General features: G+C 45.0%; 2 protein-coding genes, 1 long non-coding RNA gene and 1 other non-coding gene across 7 annotated transcripts; 3 read left to right on the top strand and 1 right to left on the bottom strand.

The window, feature by feature from the left end:
- Positions 1-1,954: 1,954 nt before the first annotated feature.
- Positions 1,955-4,383, bottom strand: LOC145659495 (uncharacterized). Its single transcript, XR_014125718.1, has 3 exons — positions 3,516-4,383; positions 2,996-3,056; positions 1,955-2,478 (listed from the first exon to the last, which is right to left on the bottom strand). It is a non-coding gene; the product is annotated as an uncharacterized LOC145659495 (long non-coding RNA).
- A 407-nt stretch (positions 4,384-4,790) lies between these two features.
- Positions 4,791-19,574, top strand: eprs1 (glutamyl-prolyl-tRNA synthetase 1). Of its 2 annotated transcripts, XM_027004826.3 has the most exons (35): positions 4,791-4,920; positions 6,305-6,389; positions 6,568-6,667; positions 6,761-6,917; positions 7,011-7,153; positions 7,300-7,400; positions 7,595-7,721; positions 7,857-8,049; positions 8,257-8,428; positions 8,592-8,825; positions 8,919-9,003; positions 9,102-9,161; positions 10,131-10,151; positions 10,989-11,099; positions 11,196-11,332; positions 11,653-11,860; positions 12,016-12,128; positions 12,247-12,364; positions 12,471-12,848; positions 12,936-13,148; positions 13,410-13,652; positions 13,789-14,028; positions 15,427-15,695; positions 16,192-16,243; positions 16,410-16,619; positions 16,704-16,776; positions 16,872-16,951; positions 17,058-17,159; positions 17,242-17,397; positions 17,733-17,930; positions 18,041-18,214; positions 18,334-18,494; positions 18,591-18,669; positions 18,791-18,855; positions 18,997-19,574. In XM_027004826.3, the coding sequence occupies exons 1-35, from the start codon at positions 4,878-4,880 to the stop codon at positions 19,145-19,147; spliced, it is 5,052 nt and encodes a 1,683-aa protein (XP_026860627.2). In that variant the 5' UTR covers positions 4,791-4,877; the 3' UTR covers positions 19,148-19,574. The 2 variants fall into 2 exon arrangements, with proteins under 2 accessions (XP_026860627.2, XP_026860628.2); XM_027004827.3 differs by lacking the exon at positions 10,131-10,151.
- On the top strand, positions 15,838-15,970 carry LOC113574158 (small nucleolar RNA SNORA47). Its single transcript, XR_003410289.1, has one exon. It is a non-coding gene; the product is annotated as a small nucleolar RNA SNORA47 (small nucleolar RNA).
- A 307-nt stretch (positions 19,575-19,881) lies between the features above and the next one.
- si:dkey-229e3.2 (uncharacterized) lies at positions 19,882-24,027 on the top strand. Of its 3 annotated transcripts, none has more exons than XM_027004846.3 (6): positions 19,882-20,308; positions 20,824-21,528; positions 21,686-21,843; positions 22,360-22,498; positions 22,789-22,857; positions 22,991-24,027. In XM_027004846.3, the coding sequence occupies exons 2-6, from the start codon at positions 21,307-21,309 to the stop codon at positions 23,111-23,113; spliced, it is 711 nt and encodes a 236-aa protein (XP_026860647.2). In that variant the 5' UTR covers positions 19,882-20,308; positions 20,824-21,306; the 3' UTR covers positions 23,114-24,027. The 3 variants fall into 3 exon arrangements, with proteins under 3 accessions (XP_026860647.2, XP_081577840.1, XP_081577839.1); XM_081721714.1 differs by lacking the exon at positions 19,882-20,308 and adding an exon at positions 20,387-20,545 and having other exon boundaries at positions 21,673-21,843; XM_081721713.1 differs by lacking the exon at positions 19,882-20,308 and adding an exon at positions 20,387-20,545.
- The last annotated feature ends 1,640 nt before the right edge of the window (positions 24,028-25,667 follow it).

Consider the following 25,667-nt stretch of genomic DNA (forward strand, 5'->3'; position numbering starts at 1 on the left):
TAAATGCTGAAATGTAATTGTATTATTAGTAGCGTCTTTCCAGGATCCTACTGGATGTTTCACAACCAAGAATTCATTGCTTACCGTATTTGTATGTGATGCTTGTTCTGTATTAATGGCAGTGTGGACAAATACAGAAACCAGATTAATCGAGAGATTTATGCTGGCTTCAGTTCTCTAAATTGAGAACTATACGAGAGCCTAATATAAGCGGCATTTTGCAAGCAGGTGTAGTAAGATATATGCAGGTGGCAATAACCTGAGGAATGTTCCATTCTCCAGGTACCAGGGCTCTAGTGCTCTGCTTTCTGAGCGATCAGCAGTCTGAGAGCGTATTCGCTCCACTATCGTCCAGCCCAAACAAGTGCGTTCTGCGGGCACACAGCGCCATCTACTGGTCACATCGAGGCATTATTTTTCTTGGCTCATGCATCATTTATTCATTTTTATTCAAAGGACAGCGTAGCCTTGTAAACTATTTCTCTCTCTGTCATCGCCGAAGTGACACAGAGAGCAGGTGCGTTACAGTAATTTCTTCAACTGAATCCATTATTCCCATATGAGAATATGGTGAAGTGTAAATCTCCAAAGCAATTTCTCTTTCATCTGGAGGTCTCTCATGCAGACCTTTCATCTTCGGAGTGCTGGCAATTACAACGCAGATTGATAGCGTGAAAGAGCTTTCATTTTCCTGGCGAGCACAGACGTAAGATGGAGGTGTAATTAAGATACGGCTGGGTTCCATTGTGTTTAACCAGAGAAAGAAGGGAGGAGGTTCTTTTCGGATGGCTCTGTCACAGTGTCTCTTAGGTGAGCAACGCCATCGGAGTCTGGCTTCTACCCTAATGCAGTTCTAAAAGTCAGAATAAGCCTGGACGGAGCACTGTCCAGGAGCCAGCTGTTTATTCCTTACCTTCACTCACACATGTATGTGTGTTAGACTTTATTATATATTTTTATTCTTTTATGTAAGCTCATACGAGTATGGAAAATTTTAATGTATTTTTAATAGTTGATTAATTTATTCAGTTATTCAAATGAGAGTGAAAGCGAATAGAATGGGAAATGTGAAATTGATTTTTCAACAAAGAAAGCCTGTTTCCAGATAAGCTGCACACATTCATCACAAACATTGTAATGGTATATCCCGGCACGGTTCTTCTCCTCTCCGCTGCCTCCGCAGTTCCACATATGGAATTCTTTTCCAGATTAATAGGCTTACACTGTCTTAATGTGTGAAATTGTCAGCCCCAACTGCAGACTTCACTGAACAAACAAGTGACATTTCCATATTTCATCAGACCGAGGTGTACCTGCTACAGCGTCAGGCATTATTAGGTTTTATGCTCAGCTTTTTTTGAAAAGATGAATGTGATGTGGCGTTTCACTGCCGCTCTCATTTCGAGTTGAATGCTAATGTCCTGGCAAATCTGCAAAGCTTCCCAGGCAGTACTAGCTAGAAACGTTGCAAGGGGCACTTTCATTAGTCCAGTACTGTCTTATTCATACACAAAAGGACTTATGAATTATGGATTTTTGTCTTTATCTCATTACAGACCATAAAAATAAACAACACCACATACAAAATGTGTCTCTCTCGTGGATGTATGTATGTATGTATGTATGTATGTATGTATGTATGTATATATATATATATATATATATATATATATATATATATATATATATATATATATATATATAGTGTGTGTGTGTGTCATTCTTAAAGATGCAATAGCATTTATAGCATTAAGCCAGTAAGTCTTATAAACAGTAAAATATTTCAACGCATTGTGGGACACTTCATTTGTATCTGTATTTGTAAATTGTTAATATCATTTTAAAAGCCAAATGCCATTTACCCCACTGAATATACTCTGTTGAGCTGCCTGTGGTTGATATTACAGAGGCAAATAACCTTTGTAGGCTAAATAAGTTTGCAAATCAGGAACTGTAACTGCTCAGTATATGTCTTGATGTCTAGTTCAGACACAAGAACAATTACTGCTAGATTTTCTGTCAGTTGCATGGAGTGCGGGTGTTCTGTTGAAAGTACTACATTGTTTAAATTGCATCCATCATTTTTAATACCATACGGGCCACAAATGCCCTGTGCACGGTGCAAAACTACACGCCAGCAGTTGGCTCTTTTTTCTAGTTTATTGGTATTGTGACCTCTGACCTACTGCCCTGGCTAGGATACAGTCTATGAGTAAATGACAAAGCACTTTTGTATGTTGTCCTGGATAAGAGCATCTGCCAAATGCCATAAATGTAAATGCAAATGTTTTTCATTTTTGTGTAGAGGGAAATTTACTTTAGAAGCAAACAGAGATTACAGTGTGAGTAGTCCATCGGTCCTGACTGCTGCCCATCTTGGAAGGACCTAGTAGTGATCTGTTGAATTTCTAGCTTTTGGTGTGTTCTTCACTAGCCCCAGTGTTGCTCCTGGCCACATGAAATGTAAAGATGACTTAGCTGTGAAAAAAGGGTTCTTTTTAGTGAGTAAAGTGTACTGATTTACATATCTTAACTCAAATGTATTGTTATTACAGGTACACACAAATATACAAAAATACAGTATATAGTATAATAGTATAATTGTGTTTTAAAGCTTGCTTGTGTGCAGTGTGAACAACTGCACACAACAGTGGTAAAACAAGATATGCATTATAATAGTCACAAAAATAAATAATGACCATAAAAAGTAAACATGAGATCAGAATCACTTTCTATTGCCAAGTATGTGTGATATCCATAAACAGACCAGAAAAGTCCAGACAAAATGTACTAACACTGAATTAAAAAATGTTAGATTAAACTAACCCGGGAGTAAAATAAAAATGAAAACAAATAAACAAATATATGTAGTAAATCTAAAAGATGTGAAAAGAGCTATAGCTGTGATATGTTAATATGTACTCATGTACAGGGTCTGAGGAAATATAAAATAATTTCCATTTATGTTCAGTTTAAGGTGCAACGTGCCACCTACTTAATTGCAGTGAATTAGCACCACAGCCCTGGGGTGGAAACCGCTGCCATGTCTAGTTGAGCTGGAATGTAGGAGCATCAGCATTAGGACTGACTGAAAGCATGGTTAAACCTGAATTAAATCAAAATTCTCTTTCTTCTCTTCACAAAAATAGGTTGTCTTGATGATGAAGTACCTTCTCACGTCAGCCTCAGGTAGAAGCACAGATGTAACGTACACCCATATGACTCATGGTTCTCATGATTCTCTGTCACCCTTATTCACTTTAACACTTGTCAAGAGTCACTCAAGAAGCAGCCGTGCAAAACACTGCCAGCGGCACAAATATCCTGCTCACACAAAGAAAGCCTTCCAGCAACCTTCTCACCCATTCTGAGTGACTGGCGTCTCAGTTACATTACTGCAGTTCCATTCATACCCAGCATTCTATTCCATTTGTATTTTTTTCGGACTGTTACGAGAGGGAGGGTAGCAAAGCGGATGATGAATACAAAGAGGATTGGGGGGAACACAAGCTTACCTCGAGCGGAACGGAGGCAGTCCCAGAGAGGACTGCAGAAGAGGCTTCGCTGACCTTGTAGGACCAGGGCACGTGCAGGGTCATAACCAAGTGGCAGCTTCACACACCTCCACTAGTGAGGCACCTTTCGGATTCGCCCAGGACATAGACGTGCTCCGGGCAGAGTGGCATGACACTCACCCCATCTGCTGTGTGGACATGTGAGCCATACAAATGACTTCCAGCACAAAGTGGGAAAGTCTGTATTTGAGAAGAGGAGCCCCTTTATCCTTCTCACTGAAACACAGGAACAGCCGGGCTGGGGATATACAAGCCAAAGACACGGTACTGACAGCATGTGCCTCAGTGGCACATGAGCAGCCAATAACACTATCTGACTGACACGCTCTATGGCTGTCAGCCTAGACCAAGCCCCTCGGATTCTTTGCTAAACCTTCTCCCAACTGAACACAGAAGCATCATTTGTGACCGACCGCCTTGAGTGAAAAGCCTCACTGGTGAGGAGGAAACACCTCTATCTACAAAGATGTGCCTTTGCTGCCCAGGGTCCAGATGTGCCAATTTCCGCAGTCCACTGTGTAGCAGTTTTGTTTTTTTTTAATTAAAAAAACCTAAAAACTAAAATGAACAGAAATGGCTAAAATTGGCAAATAAATGTCTTCATTTTAACTCTCTTTGTTAGTATGTTGTTAGCCTGGTGCCCCCCTTTCCAAGTATTGGTTCTTATTGTCTGGTTTACTGTTCAAATTCATTCACTTGTTGATCAACTTGTTGATCTTTCAATCAAACATGTCAGAATTCTTGAAGTGAAAATGTATTGTTAGTAGGATTTATTTATTTTTCAGTAAAAACAAGCAATAAGACACAAAATTTCTAAATTATTTGTATATTTGGAGGCAAACATAAATTGCCCAGTTCCCTGCTCCTGTTCTGCAGTTGCAAGACAGAAAATTAAATATATAATGCCCTCAGATTTATTGTACATCTACATTGTACATATTTACATAATATTTAACCTCTAAGGGGGTACAATGTTGTTACCATGTTAGTTTAAGGTCAGTGCAGTTCCAATGGAAGTAAGATATTTGCCAATTGCTTAATCCTGCTTGCCGCGAAGGTGACAAATCTTATAATTATAATTCATATTCATATTGTGCATGTACATTATTCATATGCATTAACAAGTATGAGCTGTTACTGATTTAATTATTATCATTGTTCACTTTTAACAATTTTTTTACGGACTTTTATTTTGAAATACGTTGCTGTTTGCGGCCGGAAGTCAGTTCTCCTGGGCTTAATGTAGCTGTTTCGTGGCTCTGTGGTGGACGCGTGGTGACCTAGAGCAGAGACGAGGATAAGATGACTTTAAACCTCATCATCAACAGTAGCAACCCGCCGTTAGGTAAGCCGCTGCACGCTTTTGAGTAACTCGTTTAGATATTTGCATCTTTGATGTCAAGTGTAAAAAATCCGACATTTGTAGTGATATGCACTTGTGATATGCCAGCTAGCTAAGGCGCAGCGTGAGGAATATTGTGTCGTCGTGGCATAGCGAGTGTGGTAGCTGGAGAGCTTCTCTTGCCAGTATAATCCCAGAACTGCAGTTATCCCATTTTTAATGGGCTTATGCAGTTTGTCTTTAACTGCACAGTTATCAATACTGAAAATGTGCTTGTCAATCCGGCTGGATTGCCCGAACACTCCAGTGCTGCCACCTGTCGGTGAGAAACGGCACTACTGGCTGATGCAAGCGAATGGAAAGGACAGTCAGGTGTAGCTGGTTAGTTTATTATTCTCATGGTTTATTGACAGGTCTCTGACAGAAAGGAAAAAGATCGCACGTTACCTATAAAAAATGGCTTAGCCAGACCGCTGGTGCTTTTGTATATGCACTTGGTCTTAGGCTCACGGGGTCAAGGTGTTGGCCGTGGAATTAAGACTTGGGTACTGTTTATTCATTCATACCCCCTCTATCGTATACTTGATTGTAAATATGAACAGTGTTCCAGCCTCGAGTGTTAGTCACCTGACGTTAGTGAGGTGCTGACTTCGAATGAGATGGCACAATCTGGCAGCAGTTGGCCGTTGCCTGGGGGTTTATTACAACTGAAAGACTAAATGTCAGACAAACCGCTTTAAAATAGCAAAAAGTGAGAATCCCAGGTCATTAGTACCTCTGAGTCTAATGCGTTGTTCAAGGAGCTCTGTGAACTGAAAGCAAATAATTTGGCCCTAAGGCTGTCTGTGCTTAATTTCCAAAACAACTGAAAATAGAGGTCTGTTCTTGTTTGCTGTTGCATGTAAATAAAGTATCTTTTAAACAACTGTACTATGAGTAATGATAAACTGGTTAATGTACTTAAGAGGAGCTCCATTTGATTTTGACAAAAAAGAGGCACTCCCAGTCTCCTCTCCGCTGCAGTGCAGTGGCAGCTGCTACTTTAATTTTCTGACAAATTTCATCTGATCTCACTCAATTGTAAGTCGCTTTGGATAAAAGCATCAGCTAAATGCCGTGAATGTGAATGATCTGCCACACCCTTCTGTTTCTCCCTCTAATGTACATACGCACCATTCTTTACATGCCTTAAGTAAGGTAAGGCATAAGAGTCAGGACTGAGAGAGTCATTAAGTACTTTTTTTATGTTTTCCATTCTGTCTGCTTGTTTGCATCAGCAGGACAAACTTGTATAACCTCTCCAGAACCTTTCACGTCTAAAATGTACCGCTGTGTTGGAAGTTGATAAAGGGTCGTTGGTTACTGACGGTTCACTCTCCGTCTGCAGGGGCACTGTTAGCAGCCGAGCACGTGAAGGGAAGTGTGAGCGTGTCTGTGGAGGAAGGCAGAACCAACAAGCTCATTGTCTCTGAGTGAGTGTTCAAGTGGCCGTGCATGCAGTGAGGTGTGACCAGTGTCCAAACCTGACATTGACCATCCTCACTGGTCCTCATACCAGTTTTAACTAGTAAGAATTCGGTATGGTTGGATGGTCTGGTCGTGCGTTGACTGGAATGCTACAATGCTGACTCACCGTTTTGCTTTTCTTAGCCAGGTACAGTTCAGTGATGTAAACTCCATTACGCGTTATCTGGCCCGCTTGGCTCCAACTCTGGTTCTGTATGGGTCCAGCGTGATGGAGCAAACCGAGGTGAGAGAATGCCGTCATCTCTCACGCGTCCTCCTACAAAAAGAGCCTAAACCGGTGTTACTGAGCCTGTCGCTGTCTCCTGTGCTCCTCTAGGTGGACCACTGGCTGGAGTTCAGCGCCCGGCGTCTCGGCGGAGAGTCTGGCCAGGTCCTCGCCCTGCAGCAGCTGGACGTGGCTCTGGGCTTGCGCACCTTCCTGGTGGGCCACAGCCTGACCCTGGCTGACCTCTGCGTGTGGGCCGCTCTCCAAGGTGAGACTCGATCAGTGCACGATCGCTGCGTTCCGTGGGGGGGGGGGCAAGTAACTCCCATATCCGTGACGTTGCGTTCTCCCGGTCATGCAGAGAGCAGTGAGTGGCAGGTGGCGCAGGCTCAGCCAGGATCCTTCCCCCACGTGCGCCGCTGGTTCTCGTTCCTGAGCTCTCAAGTGCCCTTCAAGGACGTGGGCAGCAAGTGGGCCAGCAAGCTCACTGCCTGCCAGGCGGCCGTGAGTGCCAAGCAGCGGCTCCTCCCTCATTTTATCATAACGTGGAAAGAGACAGAGTCCATCTGACGTGAGACCGCACGAGAGCGGAAGCGTTTTGAACCATCAGCTTTAACTCGTGCGGCGTTCTTGCCTGTCTTGTGTTTCAGCCTGCGGAGAAGGAGAAGAAGCGGGACGTGGGCAAGTTTGTGGAACTCCCTGGTGCGGAGATGGGCAAAGTGGTGGTGCGATTCCCCCCCGAGGCCAGCGGGTATCTGACGCCAACACCCGGCAGGGGATGCTTCAGCATTTGTCAAGATGCACTCTTCAATTTTTGTGAAATATTCCTGTCTCTCTCTGTGTGTCTGTGTGGGGGTGTGTCCTGTCTGTGTGGGGGGGGGGGTGTCCTGTCTGCGTGGGCGTGTCCTGTCTCTGCGTGTGGGCGTGTCACATTCGTGACTGCAGGTACCTGCACGTCGGCCACGCCAAAGCCGCTCTGCTCAACCAGCACTATCAGGTCACGTTTAAGGGTAAACTGATCATGCGCTTCGACGACACCAACCCCGAGAAAGAAAAGGAGGACTTTGAGAAGGTGTGGAGCCTCGCGCCTCCTTTTGGGTGGAGACGGCGGCGGCGCCGCCTTCCGCTCATGGCTTTCTGCCTCTTTTTTTAACGATAACTCGTTAGCCCTTTGAGGGCTGTCGGTAAGAGGCTGCGTGTGCCGCAGGTGATCCTGGAGGACGTGGCCATGTTGCAAATTAAGCCGGACCAGTTCACCTACACCAGCGATCACTTCCCCACCATCCAGCGCCTGGCCGAGCAGCTGCTGCAGGAGGGCAAGGCCTACGTGGACGACACGCCGCCCGACGTCATGAAGCAGGAGCGCGAGCAGAGGATGGAGTCGCGGCACCGCAACAACTGTGAGCGCAGTCTGAACCGCGAAAACGCGCCGAGCGTGGGCTTGTGCTGTACTGTGCCGATTTTGGCCTGTCTTGTTTGCCATCAAGTCTCTCTCTCTCTCTCTCTCTCTCTCTCTCCTCTCTCTCTCTCTCTCTCTCTCTCTCTCTCTCTCTCTCTCTCTCTCTCTCTCTCTCTCTCTCTCTCTCTCTCTCTCTCTCTCTCTCTAGCCGTAGAGAAGAACATGCAGATGTGGGAAGAGATGAAGGCTGGTACAGACTATGGTCTGACTTGCTGTATGAGAGCGAAGATTGACATGAACTCCAACAACGGGTGCCTGCGTGACCCTACGCTCTACCGCTGCAAGAACATGCCTCACCCTCGCACCGGAAGCACATACAAGTGAGGGAAGCCTCTGCCACACCCTTCGTTCTAAGGACCCTTCTCGTTTTCCTCTGCGAAACACGTTTCGCTGATTAAGTGACTGTTGCACACGCCGCATGCTGAGTCTGAGCGAACGTCAGAACTGGGCGTCACCCATTTCCCTCTCTTTCTCCCCCTCCAGGGTGTACCCCACGTATGATTTTGCCTGCCCCATCGTAGACAGCATAGAGGGTGTGACCCACGCCCTGCGCACCACCGAGTACCACGACCGCGACGAGCAGTTCTACTGGATGATCACCGCCCTGGGTCTGCGCAAGCCCTACATCTGGGAGTACGCCCGCCTCAACCTGAACAACACGCTGCTGTCCAAGAGGAAGCTCACCTGGTTCGTGGACCAGGGATACGTGGACGGCTGGTGAGTCCGCTGCCATACGGTGACGTCGCGGGGGGGAGGGAATAGCTGTGTGCGTGCATGCGGTGTGAACGGTGCCGTCTGTCCGTCCGTCAGGGACGACCCGCGCTTCCCCACGGTCCGGGGGGTTCTGCGGAGGGGGATGACCGTCGAGGGGCTCAAACAGTTCATCGCTGCCCAGGTGCATGAACGCTTATGCTGGACTTTACTTACGTGGCTTTGGTTTTTCTTGGGATGTTCTCACCTTTTTATTTTCTCCTCTTTCCTGTTCTCACTCAGGGTGGATCCAGATCTGTGGTCAACATGGAGTGGGATAAGATCTGGGCATTCAACAAAAAGGTAAATCCTCCCCACACCACCACTCGCCCTTTGCTTGGATAAACCGATCTAAAGTCGAATATGTTGTAAATGTGCTGGTCTGAGATCAGTTTCGCACCGCAGATGAGTACAGCTAAACCAACATTGGGGAGGGGGGAATGATCCGAGGTCAGTACTCCTACAGGGGCTCACAACCCATCAACCATAAACGTGCGTTCTTCGTGCGTTCGTTGTTTGACGTTATTCCAGAGTCTGCCGCTTGCATTAACGTGGGCGTTGGTGAGGGGGCCTGTATTCCTTCAGGCTGGCGTTTGTCCCCGATGCCCTTCATCCTGGCCTTCGGCTCGCATGGCTCCGCCTCCCGTCTGCTCCTCCTCTCATCGTTTCGTCTCATTGTCCTCATTCATTTGCTCCCCCCCCCCCCCCGGTCATTCAGGTAGCAAGGGTCTGGCGCGCTCCTCGGAGTGTGTTGCGTCATCCGCATCTCATCATGCCTAAAGCATGGCCCGGGCTCGGTCGCGCTCGCCACCAGATCGGCGCTGCCCTCTCTGCCACGTCTCCCCTCAGTTGCAGCTGGCAGGCAGTTTCCAGCTCCTTCATTATCATTAGCGCCGTGGTCTTCCTCAGTTGCCGCTCTCCTCGGTTTTAAAGGCCTTTTGTTGCTTAGCGCTTTGTATCTCCAGAGAGACCGCACGATTGTCAAGTTTGCGGGTTCTGAATGGAAGCTCTTATTTATTTATTTTTTTTGGTCCTTTTGTGGTGCCCCTAACCGGGTCCTTCGGGCATCAGTGTGACCATAGAGACCGCTGGGTTAACGCCGGGTCCCGCTGTCCGGTTGGCAGCACAGGGGGAGACTGTTCTAGAGCCCCAGGAGCTCATGAAAAACTACGCTTCAAAAACATGTCCCATTCTCTGACCTGACCTCTGACCTCTTGAGCTCTAATGTCCCGTATTCTACATTAAATTGCATCTCGCTCTTCTGTTTCCAAGCTGCCAGTTAGCTGTACAAAGGTACTTGTCTTCGTCCTCGTTTCCCTTCCCTTCCTCACTTTTCTCTTTGCTTTTCTGTCCATGTTGTGTTGTTTCTCTCATGCCATCTTTCTGGCCCCCTTCTCCATACGTGTCCGTCACAGAACGCCCAGACAATGTAGGACCAAGCCTTGTCTAAAGCCTTAACTATATTGTCTGTGTGTTTGGTTTTTTTTGTTTTTTGTTTTTTCTTTCTTTCTTTCTTTCTTCAGTGGGCGTTACGTTATCCGTCTTTCGGGCGATTACAGCGGACACCTGTAGTACCACAGCTTGGCGTTCCCCAGCACACGTGTTTGCCTCCTCGGGCACCCCCCTTTTCACATAGCTTCTGGAAGATTCCACACACCACTGCGTTCCATGATGCTTAACATTCAGAGCCGTTTAGTTATTTTGTAATTATATCCACAAATATTTTGGCCTTCTGTGGCGATTTTACAGCCCCATGTGAAAACTCGGCTGATTGTTGAGTCCCCAGGTGTGAACGCTGATGTAACCCTGTGGAACCTGGAGTGCTTGAGCCTCTGTAGCTCATTTTTAATTTCGGTAAAACACACAATAGCCCAGTTTTTCCCTGCAGTCCACCTCCTTTTCTCCATCATGTCTTCCTCTCCTCCTCTCAATTTCAGTTATTTTCCCCCCCATGTGTGTTCGAGAGCCTTAGTGGGACTTTTATTTTGGAACTTGGTTGGTTGGGAGACTTTTTTTTTTTTTTTTTCTTCCCTCCTCCCCCTTTTCTCTTGCTGTGGCGAGACTCTGAATTCACTGGGTGTCCCGTTTCCTTCCCCTGTCACCCTTTCTTTCGCTCTTTCTCTGCTGTAGGTCATTGACCCGATAGCTCCCAGATACACTGCGCTGCTGAGCTCACAGGTTGTTCCCATCTCCGTTCCCGGAGCCAAGGAGGAAATGAAGGAGGCAGCCAGACACCCCAAGGTAAGCAGCACCCACCAGCTCTGTGCAGCGCGTCACTTCCAATAAATGGTGTCCTCGTGCTGCATTTGCTGTGTGTGTTTTTGCTTCTCTGTGTAGAACACTGACGTAGGGATGAAGCAGGTGTGGTATGGACCAAAAGTGTTTGTAGAAGGAGCTGACGCGGAGACCTTCACTGAGGGAGAGGCCGTCACCTTCATCAACTGGGGCAACATCATCATCACCAAAATCCACAGGTAAAATCCTCCAGTGCATCCACTCTGCACCCGATCAAAACATGACATTTAAAGGATCTCCACACAACATCGGTTAGCAATAAATACTAAATTAGCTGGGAGAATTTGTGATCATTTGCATTACACTACATTAACTAGCGTTTGTGGTATTTCATTAATGATGACCTGCATTGGCCCTGAGGAGGGAAGGTTCCCTTTAAACTGCTGTACGTTTGGTGATTCAGCCATAATCAGAAGCATGAAAAACAGGGATAAAGTAGTTAGGTTGAGACCCGAGGCCCTGTGTTTTTGTTTTTTTCTCTTGCCCTGGGACCCTCTAGAGACAGCAGCGGAGCCGTCTCGTCTCTGGAAGGCCGTCTGAACCTGGAGAACACCGATTACAAGAAAACCACAAAGATCACCTGGCTGGCCGACACCCCACGTGCGCCCTTCACCCCCACGGTGTGCGTCACCTACCAGCACCTCATCAACAAACCTGTGCTCGGCAAGGATGACGACTTCAAGGACTACATCAACAAGAACAGCAAGGTGTGTGTTGGCCTTGACCCCGGAAGTACCGTTCCAACCGTGTCGTTACACGCACGCAATCTGGCGTCTGGCCGAATTCCCGGAGCTCATTAGATGGTGCACTGGGGGCGTGTTTGGCTCGTGCTGATGTGGGGGCTGTTCTGCTGTGTGTTCAGACGGAGGAGAAGATGCTTGGAGATCCTTGCCTGAAGGACCTGAGGAAGGGTGACATCATCCAGCTACAGAGGAGGGGCTTCTACATCTGCGACCAGCCCTATGAACCAGTCAGGTCGGTGTTTCCTCACGACTGCCGGAACAGTTTGTAGCATCAGTAAGCTTGCAGCTCACTCTACGTTTTTAAACTGTTCGTGGAAATCTAACTTGGTGGCTTTGGCCCACTCGTCTAGTCCTCACAGCTGTAAGGAGAGTCCCTGCGTCCTGCTCTACATCCCGGATGGCCACACCAAGGAGATGCCCACGGCTGGCTCCAAGGACAAGACCAGGAACCAGTCCACCCCCAAACCCGTGAGCGCTCCCTCCGTTGCCAGCTGGCTCGTGTGCTCTCCTCTCTCCCATACTGATACGACGTTAGGAAATAACGCAGGCCCTCTATGGCCCTGTGTGTCCTCAGGTAAAGACTGAGCCAACCTCCCCAGGCCAGTCCACGCCGGCTCCGGCACCCAGCCCTGTACCGGCATCCCCGGGAGATTGTTCTGCCCTGCTGTCCAGCGTCATGGCTCAGGGAGACCTGGTCCGGCAGCTGAAGACGGACAAGGCGTCCAAAGAGCAGGTGGACCAGGCCGTAAAGCATCTCCTGGCCCTGAAGGCCGAGTTCAAGCAGCTGACTGGGCAGGACTACAAGCCTGGCATGGCCCCTCCTACGTCTCCGGTGCAGACGAGCCCCGCCCCAGCAGCTGCTAGCCCAAACCCCGCCTCGTCTTGCCCCTTCACCTGCGTCGCCGAGCAAGGAGAACTCGTGCGGAAACTGAAGACCGAGAAAGCGCCCAAGGTCCGAACCTCTGTGGATGTCTGTGTAGGCTCATCCGTTAGAATGGACGTTTCTGACGTCAACACGTTTTCTTTGCTTTTCTTACAGGAGCAAATAGATGCAGCGGTCAAACAACTCTTGGCTCTAAAAGCTCAGTTTAAGCAGCTGACTGGGCAGGACTACAAACCAGACATGGCCCCTCCCTCCTCAGCGCACACACAGCCCGCCCCCTCGACACACACTCCCCCCGCTGACGTATATGGACAAGTTGCAGAACAGGGAGAGCTGGTCAGGAAGCTGAAATCGGAGAAGGCACCAAAGGTCAGTTCCAGACCTGATTTGGGAAATTGGAAATTTTGGATTGGATTTTCCACAGATTACTACCATACTAATATTTCATTTTTTTACTTTTCTATTAATCAAACAATCTGGACAATTCTTGAGCGATTATGCCCTCTCTACAGTAGTTTTAGTAGGAGTGTCGGACCTTAAGTACGCAGTGGAGAACTCGGACCGTGCGTGTGCGAGTGCGTGTGCGTGCAAGTGTGACCTTTTGAGTCTTCCCCATGCCATCCCCCACAGGAGCAGATCGATGCTGCCGTGAAGCAGCTTCTGGCTCTGAAGGTGGAGTATAAGCAGCTGACCGGCCAGGACTACAAACCAGGAGCTTCACCAGTCAGCACAGCCCCAGCAACCCCCGTGCAGGCTGCGTCCAGCCCTGCAGGGGTCAGCCCTGCCGCCAGCAGCTGCCCAGGGGACATCTACAAATGTGTGTCCCAGCAAGGAGATCTCGTGAGGAAACTGAAATCGGAGAAAGCTCCCAAGGTTCATTTTCTTAAGTCTTTTTAGCACTACCTCAGTTCTTCATGTTGCGACTGTGTATTTTGTAAACAAACACAAGTTATGTGTGTTTTTTTTCAAAAATGTAAAACCTTTTTTTAAAAAAAAAAAATTCTTACAGGATCAGGTAGACGATGCTGTTAAACAGCTATTGGCTCTAAAGGCTGAGTATAAGAAGCAGACTGGTCAGGAGTACAAGCCGGGCGTGGCTCCCAGCACTGGCCCCGCCCCTGCGCAGGCTGGGCCTATCAGCCCTGTCCCGCCCGAGTCCAGCTCCTCCCCTCAGGCGCAGGCACTGTATGCTCAGGTATCTCAGCAAGGCGAGCGAGTAAGGCTTCTTAAAGCAGAGAAGGCCCCCAAGGCAAGTCCCTTCCACCATTCACCTTGACATCTCCACTCTGAAGTGGGACAAATCTTTTATGTGAATAGTTGTATAATCTTTATATTACTTTATATTACTTCTTGGTTATGATATGATGTGATACAATCTTTATTGTCAGAATCCTTCAAAACCTAGGCATCTCACAACAGCTCCTCGCACAAATTCACACCCCACAGAACATTTTATACATAATTACAATATAACACACTTACACACTCCACAGAACACCCTAAACGTGATTGCCACCAAACACTTATACACTCCACAGAACACCTTAAACTTAATTACAACAAAGCACGCTTACACCCTCCACAGAACACAATAGCACATTTGATCTCTCTGCTACCTGCAAAAAAAAATCACAATACACTTTTCCAGAAATATTACATCTTAGAAATATTGTGTGTTTATGCTTCTAAACTAAAGTATTCATTTATTAAGCATCCGGACTGATTTAAGGTATAATGGAGTTCTTTTATCTATTTGGTCTCTTTCTTGGAGCTCTGAAGATATTTATTTAAAGGCAGAAAACTGTATTTACAATGTAGCATGTAATGAATTAGATAAAATGCTACTCATTAGTATTTCCATGGTCTTGTTTTGGAGCATGTTGGTACAAGTTAGAAAGTGTAAAACTGCAATGCAATCTGGCCATTAGCCCCTAGAGAATGAAGAAAGTGTTGTACCTGATTACAAATAAACTCAATAAGAACATCCTATGGTGTGTTTGTCTATACATACACCGAGATATTTGTAGGATATCACCTGTTTAATTTGCACATTGTAAATTGTTACAGGGGATGGATATAAATCTGGGGAGGGTCCTGAAATAACTTCTGCAGTCCTTTCTGTTTTAATAGTGAGTGCTTTTTGGCCATACCAGTCTGCTACCCTGGTACCACTCTGGTGAAATGAATCCATACCTTCCTAATCCGTTAAAAGTCCTAGTAAGAAGAGTAGTCAAATAATTTTAAAATAGGTGTTTGATTCTTGTGTTTGCAGTCATTGGTACATTGGTACAAAAAGAAAAAAGGAGAAATAACTTTCTTAAAAATTGGTGTAATAGCTTACCAATAACAGGAATTATGTGAGTATGGAAAGCTGGAAAATTATTTGCGAAACTGGAGGCAATTCAAAAGATTTGAAAACAAACGCACTAACATTATCTAATAATTTTCCTTATACTGATTCGTCAAAACGTTATCATTAGCATGCCCTGTCAAATTCTATCCATCTATTCTATCTATCCTAACCTTAACTGTTCTTCTATACAGATAGCTTGGTATTTTGCTCTTACAACTGTCCCATTACCCTTTCTCTCCTGGATTTGAGTCGGGACGGCCATGACAAAGCATCCTCCTCTGGTTGTTGGTATAGGAGCAGGTAGAAACAGCAGTGAAGACCCTGCTAGAGCTGAAGGGCCAGTACAAAGCCCTCACTGGGGAGGAGTACAAGCCGTTGAACACCCCAGGAGCCCTCAGGGACCACGGAGCAGCGGACAAGAGCCGCAAGGAGCGGGAGAACACGTCTGAGAAACAAGGAGGAGGTGGCCGCAGGCAGCAGAAGGGAGGAGAGAAGCCCCAGCAGAGTCAGGAGCGAGGAGCAGGAGGAGCAGGAGAAGGCCAGGGGCCCAAGAAACAGACACGGTATGAGGGAGAGACGGCGAGATGATCGAGGCTTGAAATTACGGTTCAATCGGCATCAGCTCTGCACACTAAATGAGAGAACTGCTATTTTCTTGCCCTTAATAAGTCACTGATGAGAAGAGGTTGAGAGTGATTACGTGGATGGAGATTTGAGAAAGTTTTGCAGTTGATTTAGTACTGCCAGAACTGGTTAGAACCTCCAAGACCAAATCTCAAGCAGTGCATTCATGTCTGACTCTTTCATTCAGATTATGCGCTGTGCTTGAGTACAGGATCATAAGTACAAGATGACTAGCAGTATAGCAATTAAAAAGAAGTCAGAGAAGTATCCAAGTCTTTAAGACTAATGCGGACATGAAAAGGAGGGAAAGCGAGAAGCCAAAAGCAGAAATGGCACTGCAGCATCGAGACCAGGTGGCTGTTAACCTTACGATGGTATGGAGATCCAGTATTTGCAGGTTAACCCATTCTCATGTCTTCTGTCTTTGCCCTGTAGGTTAGGGCTTGAGGCAAAGAAAGAGGAAAATCTGGCTGAATGGTACTCACAGGTGAGCGATGAGTGGCTGTGTGGTAGTTCGTTAGTCATTGAATGAACGTTGTACATGCTACAAGACATTCCTGTCTTCTTATGATACTTCCAGCGTTCGTGTGTCATCACCTGTACAGAAATCAATTTGTCACCCTTTCATGTGTTTGAATTCTGCCCGTCTCCAGGTGATCACCAAGGCAGAGATGATTGAGTACTATGATGTCAGTGGCTGCTATGTTCTGAGGCCCTGGGCGTATGCTATCTGGGAGAGCATCAAAGACTTCTTTGATGGGGAGATCAAGAAGCTGGGAGTAGAGAACTGCTACTTCCCCATGTTCGTCTCTCAGGCAGCGCTGGAGAAGGAAAAGACTCACATTGCCGACTTCGCTCCCGAGGTATGGAAGATGAGTTTGGAAGAAGTCTCAACTGCAAGTCTCGGAGGGAGGACTCGTATTCTGACGTTCCCCTTCTCTGCCTAGGTTGCATGGGTAACGAGGTCAGGCAAAACCGAGCTAGCAGAGCCTATCGCCGTGCGTCCTACCAGTGAGACAGGTCACGACAGTTACATGACCCGGTATACCTTTGAAATCAGAAATACCTTGGCTTTTGTTTGCTTCTCTCACAGATGATTATTTGATCTGTTGTAGTGATGTACCCAGCCTATGCCAAATGGGTCCAGTCCCACAGAGATCTGCCAATAAAGCTCAACCAGTGGTGCAACGTTGTGGTGAGTTTCAGTCTGTAGGCTGACAAATTTCTGTAAAATTAAAATTCGGTGGACCAGCCAGAGCTAATGTATCCCTTCTCTCTCACACACACTCGCTTTCTCTCAGCGGTGGGAGTTCAAACACCCCCAGCCCTTTCTAAGGACCAGGGAGTTCCTTTGGCAGGAAGGACATACAGCCTTCGCCACCCAGGAAGAGGCTGTAGAGGAGGTTGGACTTTAGCCTAACATGCTACTGCAGTTACGCATGTACACAACACTTCCTTACATTTTGCAAACGTACGTATCAACAGGTGATGCAGATCCTGGACCTGTATGCGCGGGTATATGAGGAGCTGATGGCCATCCCTGTGGTGAAAGGCAGGAAGACGGAGAAGGAGAAATTTGCAGGCGGAGACTACACCACAACAATAGAGGCCTTCATCTCGGCTAGTGGCAGAGCCATTCAGGTCTGTGCTCCCAGATCAGACTCACTGGAATCTAGCTTAAGCAGACATTCCATATTCAGGAAAGATCTGCAATGTTGATTGCTCCTTTTTTTTTTTTTTTTTTTTTTTTTTTTTTTTTTGTAATTATTTAATTTCTCCTTTTAAAAAATATTTGATTTTCAGATACTCTAAAAAGTATGTCTGCAGGCCAGTATTGTTGTTATTAAACCCAAGAGCCCAAGAGGGCTGTTAATAATAATAATAATAATAATAATAATAATAATAATGTTATTATTATTATTATTATTATTTTTGTTTTAATTTATTTATTTTTATTATTTTTTTAAATGTTTTAGGGTGCTACATCACACCACCTGGGCCAGAACTTCTCCAAGATGTTTGAGATTGTCTTTGAGGATCCCAAGAAGCCTGGCGAGAAGCAATTGGCCTATCAGAATTCCTGGGGAATCACCACCCGCACCATCGGAGTCCTGACCATGGTACACGGAGACAACATGGGCCTGGTGCTGCCACCCAGAGTGGCCTGTCTGCAGGTACAAACACAGCCTGCACTCAAAGCTGTTCATCTCAGCGTTTCTGAAATTATTGTCCCTACCGCCAGCTACGTCACCACCTCGCTGCTTCTTCTCCATTCTTGTCTCAGGTGATCATCATTCCCTGCGGCATCACGGCCTCTCTGCCCGAGGCAGAGAAGGAGCTGCTTTTGAGTCAGTGCACCAAGTACCTTTCCAGGCTGCAGAAGGCCAACATCAGGGTGAAGGGCGACCTCCGAGATAACTACTCACCCGGCTGGAAATTTAACCACTGGGAGCTGAAGGTGCGTTTTTGCCTGATGGCCTAACGTGGTGCCGAATGGGCCTTGGAGGAACCACTGCTTTGTACCTGCTCTTCCGTTTGGACCTGTACTCCTCCAAATTCTTTATTTCTTGAACCCAGGGTGTGCCAATTCGCTTGGAGGTTGGGCCTAAGGACCTGAAGCAAGGCCAGTGTGTGGCAGTGAGAAGAGACACAGGAGAGAAGGTTGTCCTACCAGATGCTGAGACAGAGAAGATGATCAAGCTCTTGCTAGAGGAAATCCAGGACAACCTCTTCAAACGGTAACACGCGTGTACATGTATGCAGAACCTCTCTGTTGATGGGTTTTAAAACTGATCCTCTTGATTGCTTCATTTCTTTTGCTTTGCCTTTTGCAGAGCCTCTGTTGATCTGAAGGAACACATGGTGGCAGCAGACACTATGGATGAGTTCCAGAAAGAACTGGATCAGGGAAAGGTGGGGGGGGGGGGCACAGTGGTTAAACTGAACTTGTTTATGGTTAAGTTGAATTTGAATCTTATTAGGGTGTGGCCAGAACTTATTGTACAAGTCACTGAGTTTTACTACTGTTTCACAGATTGTGCAGATCCCTTTCTGTGGAGGTATTGAGTGTGAGGACTGGATAAAGAAGACCACAGCGAAGTAAAAGACTACTTCATCTTCAGCTTAAACAAAGCCAACTTGCAGTCCTTAGTTACAGTCATGTGTAAACTCATGCTGTTCTGCCATGTTATAGAGGCATCTTGTGGCAGGGTTGAGACTAATACTTCATTTGGCCCACAGGGATCAGGACCTGGAGCCAGGTGCACCCTCGATGGGGGCCAAGAGCCTGTGCATCCCTTTCCGCCCCCTAAAGACCCTCCAGCCAGGCCAGATGTGTGTCAGCGGCAAAGAGCCAGCCCAGCACTACACCTTGTTTGGGCGCAGTTACTAAGAAAGCAGGGCCTTGCCATAGCTCCTCACCCACATCCACGCCGAAACAGCGCCTGACCCATCCTAGAAAGTCTGAAGCACTAACAGGAAACGCTGTAACCTACATCCTCTGCTGCCAAGTCGGAAAATCAGTCAACACCACCGTGCTGGAGACCTCTGTTGTGCTGAGGAAAGCTCTCCTCTCATCTGGCTACTCTCAGGACATACAGTTGTAATGTATAGCCACACATTTACAGTTATGAGGTATAGAGGCAGTGATAACTACCTGGTTTCTGTTACCATGATTCAGCTGTGCTAAAATATAAACCCCTGTACATCTTTGTCCCTAGCACTAAAATAATCCAATCCTTGTAATCTGTAATGTTCAGGTAGTGCTCAGTCCAACCTGAAACTTGTACTTAATAAAGGGATTGTTTATTTCTACCTTGTTCGATGGGTTTATCGTGTTTTATCTCGGAATTGTTGACTTTGATTGCTTGGACAAATACAGACAGCATACATCTGCATAGGAGGGGAAACCACGTTAGAATGGCAGATTTTCTGCTGGGTAATACTTAAACCTCCTGCATCACACGTAGCTAGCACGTGGCCGTGGCTATTTCGTTAGATTGGGGAAAATATTAAATGCAGATTATAAAATATTTTACAGGGTATCGGTTACGGAGAGGAGACCAAAGTGAGTCGCACGTCATCTAGTGTCCATACTGGGCCATGACGGCCGACGCCATATTAGCACAACAATAAAAACGTACAGCCGGCCATCCGGTTTGGTCTGTGGTTCCTCAGTACCAGGTTAGGTTAAATAAGATACTACTGCCCGCACAGGGGTAAATGATTCCGACCGATGCTTTGAACAATTTACGTATTTAACGTGCTCTAGCGACACCTTGAACCATTCATTCGTCCTTCCTGACCAAGTGCACCGTCAAAGTGACCTCTAAGCTGAGCGCCGTGGACAGCCGAAGTAAAGCACACACGGGTGATGTGGACGGAAAGAACAGAGTCGAACCCCACCACGGTTACATTCGTCATCTAGGCTGGCGTTACCTCGACCTACGCTGATAGTCCTTACAAATCTATAATAATACCAACATAGAGCGAACCGCACTGAAACGAGGGATGTGTCTCCCAAGACGGTTCTGTGTCCGTCACACCTGTGCAGGTGGGTTCGGTTCGTCGTGACCGACGCATTCACGCTTTGCTCCGCCTGTTTGGTTTTGCGTCAGAGCAGTGCGGAAGCGTTTACCTGGTTTAGTCGTTAAAATTATCCAGAAAAAAAAAACCCAATCCAAACTGCGGCTGTCTTTTCCGACGAAAAGTATATATCAATTCAGCTCTTTCCTTGTGTCTTATGGTTTCACATGAAAATTCATTTTTGATTGATTTGGGAGCGAGTGAAGTAAGTTTTCTTCACCAGCATGGAAGTCTTAATTTTCTCACGTTTAGTTGGTTAGATGTTGGTGGGTTAGTTGTGCTATTTTGACTATTTTGCTTTTTTTTTTTTTTTAATTGTGGCTGTATTTATCGTAATTTAACAGGACTAGCAGTATTCTTACATGCCGTTGTTATCTCAGCTCCGTTTCTGTTTAGTAAAGCTGTTTAGATTCTGGTTAAAAAAAAGGTTATACTATGAAGTGTAGTTCAGTGTGTCACTAAAATGTTCTCCATGATCCCCAGATTCTTCAGTCTTGTATTCCTGGAAATCTAAAAGCCATGCAGCAGCTCACGAAGCCACTGGAAGGAAGCATCTCTCATCAGGCTCACGGCTGTAACACAATAGGGACTTCCTGATGGTTTTTGTTGTTGCTACTGTTGTTTTTAATGAAAAGAGACACAGCTGCCCACAACGTCATACTCATGTTTTGCTGTTGAACGGAAAGTGTACCATTTAGGTTAAAAAAGAACTGGCTTAACTGTCTACAATGAAGAGCTCAGATTTGAAGAAGTGTTTCTGAATGTGTGATAACACCTAATGAAGTTCTGTTTTTTTGGGTGGTGGGGAGGGGTTTTGTTTGTTTTTTGACCTGGCGAAGAGAGAACTGGAATAGGAAGGCAGGCATGAGAAGACTTCAGCTAGTACTAAAGACTGAGGATAACTGTGAATCTTTTGTAATGGTCGATTGGATTCTGAGCTGAGTAGCAAAGAGCAACATATCTGTGATGAGTGAATGCCCAGCAGTGGACCGCCTCAGTGGGGAGGCTTTTCAGGGCTGTGGTGGGTTTGAGGAGTGGACCGCCTATAACTCTGGACACTGGCAAGAGGCTCAGAGACAGAGTAACTGTTTTGACGACTGGAACTGCTTCCATGGTAATGTCAGCAAAAATGAGGAACCAGCACACCTGTCATCTCACGAAACAAGAACTTCTGGCCAGGAACATAAGGTAATTATTCAGTGGGTACTTCTGTTTCTGTTCATGTTACAATACTAAAAACACATACCTGCATTTCTTTTGTGTTAAATGTTGTTATAAATGTGGGTGTTAACCTAAAGAGAGGTTATCACTTAAATATCTGGCTTATTAAAGTGCATGTATGCAGGTGGAGAACGCTCACATGATCAACACTTGGTTTGTGTTCCACGATTGCTTCAGCGATGAGGAGACGGTGAATGATGACGACACGGTGGAGATCTCGCCACTGTCCCAACTCATATATGGGTCTGCACACACACCTTCTCGGCAGGTTGCTCTGTCAAGGTACCATTACAATAACCTTGCACCGTGGCACCTAAAATACCCTCTAGACACTTCAGTTCCACCTTGCCACCAAAAAAAATCATGCTGTGGCCAGGTCTGTGCTTTCTTTAGCATTTTTTTTCCCTCCGACATTTGCCTGCCTAGTGGCTCTGTCAGCTAACAGCCCATATGTTCAAGCACGTTTTGTGGATGATTTGCAGAGGTTGTGTGTGTTTGTGTGTGTGTGTGTTCAGAGAGATATTTTGGAGAGCCTGTGCACACACTGTGTTTGGCACCATCTACCATTCTCCTCAGGCCTCTGGATTCAGTGTGCTGACTTAGGCACACCAATGAGGATATATATTCAAGAAACCTATTTTATACTTTCCTCATTATTCCTAATTATTTTGAATTCACCATATTTAATATCTAAAGTCTCTCTCTCTGTCTCTCCTTCTGCCTTTCTCTCTTTCTCGCTCTCATTCACTTATTCTCTCTCACACACACATACATACATACACACACACTCATTTCCAGGGAGGCTGTCAGCCTGTGCCATCAGATGTTGTGTGAACTAGAGGTCCCGAGTCTCAAAGGTCCCAAACCCAACTTGCATTCCCAAAAGCTGTTGATCAACACACTGCAGCGTAAACACTCAGACGTGCACAATTTACAGGTAAGTGGATACAGAGCAAGTAAATTAACAATTTGGTTCAACCTAGTTTGACTACTAACCTGTGACACATGATGACCAAAGAGGAGATGTGGCTTACTGGGGCAGATTTTGTATATTGGCAGTTTAGTCTTTGTGCAAAGGTTTGGTTAAGATAAAAACAGTTTGGACAGAAAAAGATGGACCATAAACAGGGTTAGTTTTATATGTATCCACTGGAGGCTACAAGAATACTCACACGAGTCCACAGCTCAGCCACATGGAAGTAAATAGCCTGGTGTCATTATTTTCAGACCACTGATTTCCCAGACGTGGATTTTGAGGAGCCTGAAAGATCCCCGGCAGCTCTTATCCAAACTAAGGTAAGTGTGAGGTGTGTGTTTTGACTGAGAGAAAGAGAACATAGTGACAAGAAAGCAATTGAAGGCAAATAGCGTAAACGGCCAAGTTGGGGAGTAAATTTGTAACTCCGTTAACCTCCGGCTCTGTCTGTAGCTAGTGGCGCCCACGCAGTGTCAGAACGCACCTGGATTCTTCTACCAGATCTCCCACCAGTGGCTCAGTCGACACAGTTTGAGACTACTGCCCCATCAGGAGAAGAAAGAGCAGCTTCAGTGAATTAAATACAACATGCAGGCAGCCTCTTTCACTGAGATATGGATATATGCACATCATCATTAGATCTGTACTCCCTGGGAATGCAAAAATGGGAATATCAACATGCAAATACACTAACATCTGCATGGAAATGTGGCTTGATCTCCAGGCTTATGCTATTTAAAAGCTTCTTTAAGGAACAGTCTGTTACATGGGAGTTTGGAGTTCACTGAAAGAAGATAAAATTTGCTTGTTGAGCTTGGTGCTCGGCCTAGTTTGTGTCCACAAAATTGATTACAGAACAAGTCAGGTCAGGACATAAACTCCTTACCCAAAACAGGCCGTGAGAAAGCATGACTGTACCACAGACGCATATCTATATGAAGAACAGTACTTTATTATACATTATTATTGTGGTTGTTTATTAATATTATTAACAATGTCCGGGCTCCACTTATATAAGCAGTAGCACTAATACAAGTTTCCACTCTGTGCCTTTAAATATGGTTATGCTGAACACACAATAACTGAAGAATTGTGACAGTGACTGATCATTTTTAAATTAATAATGAGTCAAAGATCAAATATACTTGAACATGCTCTACTTTGTACTTGGAAAAATATTATATAAAGCACAAGTAATGTTCAACACTGATATAAACTATGAAGCTTTTCAGCCTGTTGTGTTTATATATTTATATATATATATATTTATATATATATTTATATATATATATATATTATATATATATATATATATATATATATATATATATATATATAAAATGTGCACCTGAATATTATTTTCAATTTTGCCAGGATAAAGTTACTCATGTATGATTTCATAATACTCTGTTCTGGGTTAATATGGCTGTGTTTTACAGTATAAAAACATTCTTCAAAAAAACAAGTAGATTAAAAGGTATTTAAAAGTATCCCAAGTTTCCTCTGATTCAATCACAATGTGGGAATAAAGTTAATAACGTTTATGATTAATTCTCTATCCTAATCAAATATTTGTCTGTAAAATAAGGGGGTTCATAAAAATGTGTATTTGTTGATTTGAAGATGTAAATATGACCATTCTTCATGTCTTTTTTTAGTATGTGATTTAGTTCCATAGCTTTGACAATGTAATGTGTGACAGCACTTAATCCTACAAACAGGTCTTAAAGAGAGAGCTTACGTGCTAACATTATTAGCTCATAAATGCTAGGGTTTGTGAACCTGAGGTAACCTTGTGCCACAAAGACCAAGATGAACAGAGATTCCCATGAGTAAATTTACAACATTTAGCTGATGCTTTTATCCAAAGCAACTTACAATTATGACTGAGTACAACTTGAGCAATTGAGGGTTAAGGGTCTTGCTCAGGGGCCCAAAATTGGCTACTTGAACTGGCAACCTTCTGATTACAAGTCAAGTATCTTAACCACTGAGCTAGTGAATAATGTATATGTAAATAAATCAATACAAAGCATACACTGAGTCATACCACTTTATCAATGCCATTCAGAAACCGTCTCAGTCACGCTACAATTTATATATTCCACCAATTACGTATGATCCATGCAAGAATATGATTCACAAAGTTTTTTAAAAAATTTTTCTTCACATTCTGTATTGTATAAATTATTTGTATGATGTAAGAAATTGCTTAATTGCCCAACAGCATTAAAGCCTAGAGTAGTAAGCAAACCACTGTATGTTTCTGGACAACCTATGAATAACCTTAGAATTTGTGCACGTATATATACAATGAACAGACAGTATTGGTGTATTTGCAAATGTTTCTTACTTTATTTCAAGGAATACTGTTCATATATGACCTGCTGGAATCCATGCTGTCCAGCAACCAATCCCAGTCATTAATAATACAAAGTGGCATGGCCGTAAGAGATTCATGAGGGGCTTATGTAAATGAAACTTAATCCACATCCCAGTGCAACATCACTATAATGAGTGTTCGTTCATTCACAGACAAGCCATTTGTTATTTCGCAGCTGACTGAAGATGATGGTTTTCTGACAGAGACATGGTTAGAGACTAATGATGTTCATATTTTAACTGAAGCAGCTCCACCTTAATTATTTTTTAGTGGACGGAGAAAAGGTGTCAAAGAGAAGTTGGAAGAGGGGCATGTTTATGGGGGCTGTACACATGAGGATGGGCATAAATAGATTTACTTATTTCAAGGCTCATGGATGTAATGGTAACTTACTAGTCAGTAGATCAGTAAGTAGTCACTCCTGCTCCCCATGTATTATCTGAATGTCTCTCATTCACCAAATGTAATGAGTTTGCAGCATTGCTTAGTAATAAAATTACTGACATAAGGCGTGACACAACTAACACTCAGACATCAACTATGATACAGTTAGCTAACTACAGTAATTATAAAATGTCCTGTTTTGAATAGATTGGCTTGGAGGCCCTCTTTGATGTTCTCCTTCCTACACTCTACTACCTGTCCTCCTGATCCCATAACAACTTATTTCTTTAAAAAGAAAGAAGCGCATTATCTAAGCGCATTATCTGCTTATGTCCTGATTAATCAGTCATAACAGGGAATTTT

Source organism: Electrophorus electricus, chromosome 10 (assembly GCF_041902795.1).
Source record: "Electrophorus electricus isolate QZ-2024a chromosome 10, ASM4190279v1, whole genome shotgun sequence".
Taxonomy (NCBI): Eukaryota; Metazoa; Chordata; class Actinopteri; order Gymnotiformes; family Gymnotidae; genus Electrophorus; species Electrophorus electricus.

What these genes read in the sequence shown, in the direction of transcription:
- eprs1 (XM_027004826.3), top strand. Translation starts at nt 4,878, where the DNA reads ATGACTTTAAACCTCATCATCAACAGTAGCAACCCGCCGTTAG. An exon ending in CAGTAGCAACCCGCCGTTAG is followed by an intron (nt 4,921 to 6,304) that starts GTAAGCCGCTGC and finishes CTCCGTCTGCAG; the next exon opens with GGGCACTGTTAGCAGCCGAG. An exon ending in TGCCAGTTAGCTGTACAAAG is followed by an intron (nt 10,152 to 10,988) that starts GTACTTGTCTTC and finishes TCTCTGCTGTAG; the next exon opens with GTCATTGACCCGATAGCTCC.
- si:dkey-229e3.2 (XM_027004846.3), top strand. Translation starts at nt 21,307, where the DNA reads ATGAGTGAATGCCCAGCAGTGGACCGCCTCAGTGGGGAGGCTTTTCAG. An exon ending in CGGCAGGTTGCTCTGTCAAG is followed by an intron (nt 21,844 to 22,359) that starts GTACCATTACAA and finishes ACTCATTTCCAG; the next exon opens with GGAGGCTGTCAGCCTGTGCC. An exon ending in CAGCTCTTATCCAAACTAAG is followed by an intron (nt 22,858 to 22,990) that starts GTAAGTGTGAGG and finishes CTCTGTCTGTAG; the next exon opens with CTAGTGGCGCCCACGCAGTG.